The sequence below is a fragment of the Camponotus floridanus genome, unplaced genomic scaffold (genome assembly GCF_003227725.1).
Source record: "Camponotus floridanus strain SB8 unplaced genomic scaffold, Cflo_v7.5 scaffold6, whole genome shotgun sequence".
Taxonomy (NCBI): Eukaryota; Metazoa; Arthropoda; class Insecta; order Hymenoptera; family Formicidae; genus Camponotus; species Camponotus floridanus.
In genome coordinates, this window is record NW_020229769.1 from 4,240,504 (window position 1) to 4,251,679 (window position 11,176).

Here is an 11,176-nt window from a genome sequence, read left to right on the forward strand (position 1 = left end):
ATTAAAATTTTATTACATCGATGTTACTCTCTCATTAAAGAGAACATAGATGATTTAAGAAATAATCTAGGCTTCTATCAGAGAATTTTTTTCTCCCCCTGCAATAAATCGCGATCAATCGCGAATAACTGAAAATCAATGGTGATATTTCGGGGTTGATTGAAAAAAATGTAGTCCTCCAACCTATAGACGCAAGTAGATTTATGTATGCTTTCTAACACGAGCCACGCGACGCCTCGGCTAATAATAAGTATTCGCTCGTCAACAATGCATGAGAGAGTCGCTACGTGGAAAACGCGACCTTTTCCTATCGCCTCCATTGGTACACTTTTCCGATCGTAGGAAATGTGACGTTTTTCACCCCACGTCGCTCGATGCGCAAGCACGGGGTGGAGATTCGAGGACACGCGATGGAGTCTCATTGGTGGACGATACCACCCCCGAACGTGATAGGGGTTGCTACATGCTTACGCAAAAATCTTTGCATTTACGTTTCTTCTCGCATATTTGTATTTTCATTGTTCTGCATTGATCCGAAACTTTTCCCACAAAGGTTACAGATTTTCTAGTTGTAATATTGATTATAAGATACTTCAGTGTTCCAAGTATCACTATTTACATGATTACTTTCCTTGTCTGTAAAATAAATAAAAGTTATATTATTTTTTTTTATCAAATTAAATACTTAATGTTTTTCTCTTTTACGAAATATTATATAGTATGTTGTGTATATAATAAAATATCGACATTATTATAAAAAATTGTTATTGTGAATACAAATATAATAGTTAAAAGACAAGGCCGTTTGGACAAACCACAAAATAATTTATGGCTTTATAAACTTGCTACCATTAGGTATATAAATGCATAAGTAACTCATTCTTACCTTGTATTATAACTATCTTACGTGTCAGGCAGGTGACTTTGTTACTGCATTAATGATGATGACAATACTTGTTAATTGAACAAGTTCACGCTATGAGCGATAGAACTATTACTATTATTCTCAAGATTATTGGGAAATATACAATTTATTAAGAACAAAATTTATTTAATTTCTTTTTTCTCTCTTTCACACGCACAGCAACTAAAAAAATTTTCACATAGAATTTCTACTAATGTAAGAACAATATAAAGATAGAAAAATTCTAACAGATACACACAGAACAAAAAGGGAGAAAATATAAATATTTTCATAATATTTATTTAAAAAAAAAAATAGATGAAGATTTATCAATTCTTAATATATTATATATTTACAGGCAAGATTAATTATGATTAATAAAATGTCTAGAATATAATTGCACTTATATAATGCGCTATCATTATATTACACAAATTATGGATAGATTAAGTAACGATAAGCGATGAATACATAATATCGTCGAGACGGAGATGCATTATCACCAGCCATGCGATTTATAGTGCGCATGTATGGTAACCGGCACCGGATACGGTTTCGGCACGTGTACCGGTACAGCCACGTGTACTGGATACGGCCGATCCACGTGCACGATCTTCTCGAAGGTGACGGGATATGGTTTAGGCACCGGTACCGGGACATGTATCGGCCGATCCACCGGCACATGCACCGGTTTCTCAACCGGCACCGCGACCGGCCGATCCACGTGAACGACCTTCTCTACAGTGACAGGATACGGTTTAGGAAACGGCACTGCCACGTGAACGATCTTCTCCACGGCTACGGGAACCGGTATGTGTTTGGTGACCGGCACCGCTATAGGCACCGCGATCGGTTGCGGTACCGGATGCGGTATCGGTTGTGGAAAAGCTACTGGTACTGCCGCTGGAAAAAAATAGAAATGTTAATTAATACGTAAATTATTATAATTAAAATGTCATTCATTTAAATTCCACTTATATAATAAATTAATGGAATTTATTTACTTGTGTTTTTAATTAATTACTCAAATTCTATTAATAAAATTAATAAAATTTGAATAGATTAAAAAACAGGTAAATGAAATCAAAGCTTTGCTCTTCATCGCATGTAAATTTTTCGGTAGTAGACAAGCGTTTTATTATAAACTATGTTTTAACTGTTGCATAATTTTATATTAAAATGTTTACATTTTTCAAACATTTAATAGATATAAATATTTAACAGATATAATTTAATAAATATAGATATAAATTCATTAACCTATTGGATGTCCAACAGCTATGGCTGGCTGTTCCGGTACGTGTCCCGGTATCGGATGCGCGAGGTCTGGCGCTGGAATTTCATAAACTGGAGGTGCTGGAGCTGCTGGAGCCGATGGAATCGATGGCGGACCGTATAGCTGTTCCTGCTGTTCCTGCTGAAAACTGTATCCCTGCAAACCGTCCAACTCTCTTTTTTGGTATTTCTTCTCCTCAATAGTTCTCTTCCGTTGCTCTGAATTTCTTCCAGCGGTAACTGCTATACCGCTAGCTAACATTAGCGATATCATCTGCGAAAACGTGATAAGGAGACATTAAATAATGAATTTATGCTTTGCAGAATTTTTTCTTCCCAACAATTACTTTTTAATTTTAAATAAATATGTTATTTATTTGGAGTCGTGTATATTTAATAATTTAATTAAGTTAATCATTCTGAAAATTGTACAAATCAAATTTTTTCAGAATCTAATATTACTACAGTTAATACAATCCTGACATATGATTCTTAATTATCAATTATTTTAGTGCCTTAAAAGTATAGATTAAATTTATTTTATATTTGTAGATCGCGCGATATTATAAACAATATAAAAACAATGCACTATCATTCATCGCGATTCACAAATAATACACAAATCACTGAATAAGAATGCGCTAATTTTTCATTCTCCGTCGTCATCGAATCCAAATGAAAATTACATCAATTGTATTTGATTTTGACGATGATAAAAAAAATACAAGAATTCGCGTTAGTACCAGATGCAGCCTCATGACTGATGATCACTCGAGTTTCAGTTACTCGTCGCGATGCCGACGAAAAACTGAGTTCGTTTCAGAATTGTGACCCCCATATATATTTATAGGGCATCACCCACGGATGCGAGTGGCATCGTCGATTGAAAAAGACGAGCGATTCTATGACCGATACACTTTCGCTGCCGCCCGAATTTGGGTGGCAGCCAAATAGCGATTCGGGACCACGATTTTCTCTTCTATGTGGTTGAACGAAGGCGACGAGGAAGACGCGCGGTGCGCATAGAGGAACCCATGCATTAACGCATTAATGCATTCATATTAGATGACCTTTACGCTTTGTCTTCCCGATCGTTACATAGCCGCAATCGTTCACGATATGTGAGCGTTCAGTTCAATATTGCCTATACACCATTCGGGAATCGATTTCGCGCAAAATGCAGCAATACTAGCTTCTGAGACATGTATCAAGAAATAACGCGTTCTATCTAAATTACATCGCGAATTTGGTTTCTTAATACATGTGAAAAGAAGCTCCAGTTGCTAAAAAAAAGCTGAGTTCATAATTAAAATGTCCAATGTACGGAAAACTAATATAAGTATTTTTTAATGAAAAATTCAGAGGAAAAGATTAATAAACAATTAACGAATTTGACGCATCGACGGAATAAAAGACGTGCATTCGCATTCGCTGCTCCAGCAACGGAGATCACACTCGGTCCTTTTCAGACGCGCGGGGGTCCTCTTTCTTTATTCGGTAAACGAGATTGAGACGGGTTCGTGTTTTCCTCCATGTTCTTCCGCGTTATTTGCGAACTTTCCTAACTTTCATTTTCTAACACCGCTTGATCGTTCCTAATGCCGACCGCGCTACCAGTCATTCATTATTCATCGGCGAGTTCGAGCCAGCAAACGTGTAACATACACACCCAATGACGTTGGTCAAGGTTTGCCAACCACGTATTGCGAATTAGTAGAATGTGCACTAGTGTATGTTGTAACAAAAAAAAACGGCCGTGTCGAACATGTACGATTCGACAGCATTGACAAGAGAACAATGTTGTCTGCACTCTTATGAGATAATAAAGGAAACGTTTCATCGCGTAAACTTTTACCGTTTTCCTCCTCTTTCTCTTTCAAACACATGTCATAAACTTTAATTTACCTTCGTCTCTCTGCTTTCTATATTTACATATGCATATTAGCACTTTTCTTCTTATTTAAATGTTTGAAAACACTTCCTGGTTGGAAATACTTTCAGCAAGATGTGCTGATTTACGTTAGTTATATTTTCTTGTTCCACATCATCGTAAATAAAATCGTAAATATTATATAGATAAAGATAATAATTAACCCTAGAATTAACTTAGAATTAATTAATACAGAGAGATTATCAATGCGATTGAAACTTAACTATTGTATGAAAGTTTTTACAATGTTATCACAACTCTTGTCGCATAACGTAATTCGTTCGTAAAAATTTCCCGAGAGTTTTCTTTTCACTGTACATACACGGAAGTACGATTTGAGCATAATTAAATAGGCATAGAGATATAGGTGAATGATAGTGCTTCGGTCTCGTCGAACGTAATTATGACATCAGTTGACTGTGAATACAAGATCGTAATCGAATAGGAAACTGGTGTCGTTCTTGGCAAAAGGCGCATATACAATGAGGAAAAAACTTGTTAACTTGATTAAACTATTTAATTAAATTATTATTTTTTTAATTGAAATATTTAAATATTTTATATATTATTATATTCTTTAAGTAACATTTTTTATCCTTTATTATCCTGTTTTACTCTTTTATTTACATCCTTCGTTACTTCGAAACATCATCGCAAACTGGATCTACGGACGACTTTCATCACCGGAAGCTTAATTTCGATCTATAAAGGTGAATTCCCGATTTGATCATAGATGGGAACCTGGCTTGTTCCTTGATCTGTCAAACAGTCTGATCTGCAAATATAAAAGGCATCTGCTGAAGCGATCTTACGAACAGTTTACTCGCGACGAGAGAGAGCAATGTCGAAGATTCTTATAAGTTGCTTGGTATCTCTTCATTTAATTATTTTTAATCAAGATTATCATTGTAAAATCTGTATGCATAGAATATTTGATTTCTAAAAAAAATTTTCTTCGACTTTTTCTGACGTATTTATTACTTCTTTAGGTTATAATTCTTCTTTTGGATATAATTGATGATCTATTTAAATATTAAGCAAATTTCTTTCTTTTTATTATCTTATTATTATTTCTATCTTTTTATTTATTTTAGTTGTTCCTGATATTAGTATGCACTTACGCGCTCGCATCAGTTCCGGAAGATGCTAAGCAGAAACGGGGCATCATCGGTAATGATAGATGGATCGGTCTATCAAGTCTTTACGAACATGGACATCCGTGGTCGGTCGATCATATTCCATGGAAAGGACTCAAACTACCTGAAGTTAATCTGTATGTAGGGTAAAAATATTAATATTTAAAAAATATGTATAATATATTTATTAATACGAGAATAATAAGTAACGATCTGTGTTGAATTTGAATAAAAATCGGCTTATAATAGTACAGTAAATACACATGTTTCTTTACGTTCTAATTAAATTATTATTATCATTTGAAAAGGCGTTGCAGAAAACTCGAAAGTTAATATATATTTTCCATAAAATTCATTTTTATTTATTGCAAATTATATATAACATACGCTGTAATTCTCATTTGTTTAATGTTTCCTAAAAATCATACAATAATGTGTCGACAATTGATCGTTGCATTTATCAACATTTTTTATTGATTTTATTAATAGATTGCATTTGGCAGAAGCGCTTTCAACTTATGACAAAAATAACATCGCCTCGACACACGGAATTTTGGAAACCTTTCCAGTGTATATAACTAAGCACGTGGTCGTGGAAAAACCGGTGCCAGTTCCAGAACCAGTGATCATAGAAAAACCATATCATGTGCCGATACCAATTGAGAAGATCATTCATAAGCCAGTTCCTGTCCCGATACCGGTGCCACAGGTAACGTATATTTATCTAACTATTTTTTACTTTTATTGATACGCAAAATTATATTATTAACGATGGATCAATTAATTATTCTTTTTAAATAAAAAAATTATAAAGACAATTATTTGTCACAATCTTTTTATATTCTTTATATTCTTTTTATATTCTTTTTATAATCTTTTTATATTAACATTTTACATTTAATGTTTCTATATTTAACGTTATAAAAATATATTAATAATTGTGCATGTTAATTTTAAACATATTAAAATATATTTATATATAAATAAAAACTAACAAAGAAAAAATAAACTCATGAAAAAAAATTATTCGATTTTAATTACACAATCTTCAATCAAAGAAAAATCATCTATCTAGATTTGATTAAAAATATATTATATATTATATATTATATATTATAAAGCTATATTATATATTATATATTATAAAGCTTTTTTTATCAAAAACGTAAGCGTTATCCAAGTCGCATATATTTCGATCGATCAGAGATTATTTTCCACACGAACAGGCGGTGCCGATTCCAGTGAAGGAACCGATCGTGGTGCCAGTGCATCAGCCATATCCGGTGAAAGAAACGGTGCCAGTGCCGGTTCCGGTACCAGTTCCGGTTCCGATTCAACCGATCCCACCGCCGCTTCCGACTGGCGGGCTTCCTGGTGGCATCTATGCGCGCGATCACGTACCCGGCCATCTTTACGTCCCGTTTTACCATCCGCCGTCAAACACCCCGCGCTTGGATCACAACATCGCCGCGCTTCCCCACGGCTTGGGTCACGGGCTTGGCCACGTGTTAACGGATGGTCACAGTTATGAATACGATGCCCATGCCGACCATCTTGTCCACCATGATCACAAAAAAAGAAAGACTGACAAGAATTGAGGGGCGAGTGGGGACGGAGAGAAAAAAAGAAAACGCTTTCATTTGTATGTAGTTGAAAAAATAAATTTTGACAGAAGAAAGGAACGGATTAAATTCACGTATATTCCGAGGTTAAAGATTCTTTATAATGTTGACCGAAAAAAATAATTTTTTGAAAGGAATTATTTTTTTAATATTAAGCTTGTGTAAAAATATGAAGATGTTGGAAAATATACGAATTTATATAAAAATTATGTGTGTATATATGACATCATTTTCTTGAGGAACATTTATTTAAAAAATTAAGAGTTTTTAATTAGAGAATTAGATATTTTTTGTTGATCCTCTTTTTCTTTTTTAAATACATAAATTTCGAAGAAATAGTCGAGATGATAATGCTTTCTAATATATTGACATTTTTAAATATATGTCACATATGTGTATCTATTGTTATTTAGATATATCTTTTTAATGAAAAGCACTTCTTTTTCGATAATAACGCAATCGAACAGAAAACACACGATTTCAAAGTAAATTCATATAAATTATTTACAATGTATTGTATACATTGCTATTATAATTTAAATTCGATACAAAAAGTATCGAATTTAAATTATAATCGCAATACGAATCTTTAAAGAAACACTTATATACATGGCGACTATAAAAAAAATACTCTCTTTTTTTTGGCTAGAGAGACCCATATGTATATAAATAAATTTCGTTTTAAAACTTGAAATTATAATTACAAATTTTATCTTGTAGTTTGTAAAAATCATGACTGAATATTAGAGAAACTCGAACTAGAAAAATCACACATAATATTTGTACTCCCTTTACTTTACTTTCAACTAAAACAAAAAGACAAGCACACGCTTTCGAGCCATTATCGGTCCAGGTGTTTAAAGGGAGAAGGAGAAGCGCAAGATACATCGGATTTTTTCTCTCATATTTAAAATTTATCACTTATTTTCAAGCGCTTTTCATTTCTTGAAGAAAGGAAAAGGATTACAGTGATAAAAGTGACAGTGCGGCGAATGAAATCCTATCAATCTTTTTCTCTCTCGACTAAAGAAACAGCTGATCCAATTTTATCGAGAGGAGAAACGCTCATGTTCTCCCGAATCACATCCGGTAAACGATTAACATTAATACATTAAACGTTTTCCTACAGTTTTACCATGCTACTAAAGACAATGTAATTGTAACCATTGTCTTGGAAAAAAATCTGGATTCCAAGAAAAATCAATGTCAGGGGTTGGTGCAATATGATTGCTCGTCTCGAAAAGTGACAGGACTCTTGTCGGCACGCGGCTAATTACAGCTTTAGTGAGTATATTTTCTTGATTTTTATAAAATCATCTGCGAATCTCGCATGAAAACTCATTTTTCTAACATTCGTTGATTAACAGGATATGATAAGGCGTGAGGTTATGTTACTGGAATTGTAAACACACATGTATACTCAGTCACAATGACCATATAATACAATATTAAGGCGACTCAAAGACTGACGAGATGTTGAAATTGGACGAAATGGAATGTAAGAACGTGTCTAAGAAAACGAGGAAAAATTTAGAAGATAAGAAAAGTAAGTGTCACAAGAAGAATAAGCATACCACTAACAGTGGACGTAAGTTGAGAAGCAGCATGGAGCATGCTCTGTGCAAGGAAGAACCTCAGGAAGAGGAGACATCGATAGAACTGCTGTATCTCACAAAGGATTCTATAGACTCTAATGTCTCCTGTAAATTGGAAGTGGAGCCGTCTGTGTCCAATGAGAACAATTATATCCTGGTACCTCCGTTGGAGAGTCTGAAAGATGCAGGAGTTAGTATGGAGGAATTATTGGAACAGAGTATGCATAAGATCTCTAAAAATCAAAAGAATAATAGGTGGAAACACAGTTACAAGATGATATTCTTGCGAAAGTGTGTGGCCAATGGTAGCCAGTCAACAGGGGATGAAATCAATCAGAGCACGTCTTCTGAAAACCATGAGCGTATCCCTAAGATGGAGGATTTCACATATGAAAATTCCGGAAAAATTAAAAGGGACCAAAAATGGACGAGGAAATTCAATCCTCTGTCCCTGCATTATACGGATAAAAATAGACCTTATTTAAAATGCTCAGCATGCGGCGCAACCTTCTTCAGTCCGAATACCTACCAAAGGCATCTAATCTCACACATCCATGAAATAACGGAGAGTTACATGTGTAATTTTTGTAATTATACAAACACGGAACTCGGAATGTTATTTGCTCACTTGACCAAGCATCAAAATCAATGTGAATCCTGCAACGAGAATCTGTTGCGCAAGGATAATTATGAAAAGCATCAACGCTCAAGCAGTTCGTTGGAGTTCACATTGAAGCGCGATCATCACGGAATGTTCGTCTGCGCGGTTTGCGAATTAGTGTTCGATCTCTCAGCTCAATTGGAAAAACACTGGTTCAAACATACCTGCAAGAGACGAAAATCCTATCAGTGTAACGAATGTAGCGGTATGTATGAGAATATGGAGACCTTGAAGAATCATATATGCTTGAAGTGTCCCATTTGCGGTGAAGTTTACGAGAGTCTGCACAGATTAAAAACACACACAAGGTGGACGAAGCATAATCTAAAGTGTCCAATCTGCTCCTACGAATTTGTTCTTTCTATGGACCACAAGAAGCATATGGCCCTACACAGAAAGGTTTATCAGCCCATGAAGGATTATATGCACTGTTTGCGCGCGGCTGATGGCAAGACGTTTCAATGCAATCTCTGCGATAAGATATTTTACGCTTTACCTGCCCTTTTTACGCACCTTACGGAAGAGCATGATGTGGGAAACGTGAAAACAGAAGAGGCGATGGAAGATGATAATTATGAACTGAAGGGAGACGCTATTAATATCGTTGTAGTTCCTGATTTTAAAGATACCGTTGATTGTAACTATTTCGACAATTGTGATGACATGGATCCTTTACAACAGGACACCGATCTCTACGATCCATCATAAAATATGATAAGAGAGAGAATATCGATCCGCTTGAACTTAAATTATAAAAATAAAAGCAACATTCTTCTGAGAATTGTTGGTGCTTTTGCTATCGACCAATTTCTCAAGGATTTTCATAATATTGATATTCAAATCGGATTACCAAATGAAAAACTGATACAATTGTAAGTGCCGTTTACAAATTATAGATATGTAACTTATGTATAAAATGCTATTTTTAAAGATGTATTATTTGCTTCAAAGTTTTGATATCAATTTATACAAAATGTTAATTTTACACAGATCGTATATCTTTCTCTTTTTTTTTAAGCAAAATATATTGATGAGAGGATAATTAGACACATATATTTTAGCAATCTCAAAGTAGATGTTAATGAAATAGCCATGAAGTATTCGAAGTAACAGATATCTTCTAATGAAATAACGTGTGTTACTCTACATTGATGCATATTAAAGTTTCATATTATGTAAAGTTCTCTAAAATAGAGAACCCTAGCATATAGACTTTGATTAATAAAATATTCAATACATACTTTAGATGAAATATGTGTAGCATTTTTATTGATCAAAGTTATACATTTGCAGTTACAATTAGATAATTTTACATATAACAGTTTAATATGCATCAGTATGAGAATTCAAATTTGTTACACGTTATTGTCGAAAAATTTAGAAACACAGCTTCAATAAATAATTATTAATATTAGATCAATAAATAATTATTGATACTGTCTTAATCCACTTAATCTACTAAATTTTGGAAACAAAGTTTTAAAATTAATTTTAAAAGCTAATTTTACCAACTCTTTGAAAATTTACTTTTCTTCGGCTAATAATTCATTAGATAGATTTCATTAGAATTTTATATTTTTATATGTATAGAAATTTTTATTTATATATATATAATATATAATTAATAAAATAAAATATATATATAATATATATAATTAAATTTTATATGTATAGAATTATTAATTATTAATTTTATATGTATAGAAATTTTTATTTATATATATATAATATATAATTAATAAAATAAAATATATATATAATATATATAATTAAAAATTTTAATATATGTAAAAATATAAAATTCTAATGAAATTTATCTGAAAATAAAAGTTTTTTTTTTTTAAATAAGTTTCAAATTTTTAGGAATAAAGTATATAACACATAAAAATTTGAAACTTATTTTAAAAAATCTTTTATTTTCTGTGTTTCTAAATTTTCTGATAATAGTGTTTATAAACTCTAAATACAGAATGTTTTAAATTTGTTTGTAAATACATTCCGCTATCACACGTATGTTCTTTTTATGCCAAGGTTACTCGCTCGAAAAATTTAC

The 11,176-nt window shown here is 33.0% G+C and overlaps 3 protein-coding genes across 3 annotated transcripts; 2 read left to right on the forward strand and 1 right to left on the reverse strand.

Moving 5' to 3' along the window:
• Window positions 1–1,219: 1,219 nt before the first annotated feature.
• Window positions 1,220–2,996, reverse strand: LOC105250198 (zinc finger protein 512B). The gene is made up of 3 exons (XM_025413051.1): window positions 2,923–2,996; window positions 2,165–2,453; window positions 1,220–1,807 (listed from the first exon to the last, which is right to left on the reverse strand). Exons 1-3 carry the CDS (start codon window positions 2,935–2,937, stop codon window positions 1,404–1,406), a joined length of 708 nt encoding a protein of 235 aa, XP_025268836.1. The 5' UTR covers window positions 2,938–2,996; the 3' UTR covers window positions 1,220–1,403.
• A 1,954-nt stretch (window positions 2,997–4,950) lies between these two features.
• On the forward strand, window positions 4,951–6,988 carry LOC105250189 (keratinocyte proline-rich protein). Its single transcript, XM_025413062.1, has 4 exons — window positions 4,951–4,977; window positions 5,204–5,382; window positions 5,735–5,954; window positions 6,472–6,988. The coding sequence occupies exons 1-4, from the start codon at window positions 4,951–4,953 to the stop codon at window positions 6,841–6,843; spliced, it is 798 nt and encodes a 265-aa protein (XP_025268847.1). The 3' UTR covers window positions 6,844–6,988.
• A 1,249-nt stretch (window positions 6,989–8,237) lies between these two features.
• LOC105250163 (zinc finger protein 83) lies at window positions 8,238–10,130 on the forward strand. Its single transcript, XM_025413063.1, has 2 exons — window positions 8,238–8,247; window positions 8,321–10,130. The coding sequence occupies exons 1-2, from the start codon at window positions 8,238–8,240 to the stop codon at window positions 9,829–9,831; spliced, it is 1,521 nt and encodes a 506-aa protein (XP_025268848.1). The 3' UTR covers window positions 9,832–10,130.
• Window positions 10,131–11,176: the final 1,046 nt, after the last annotated feature.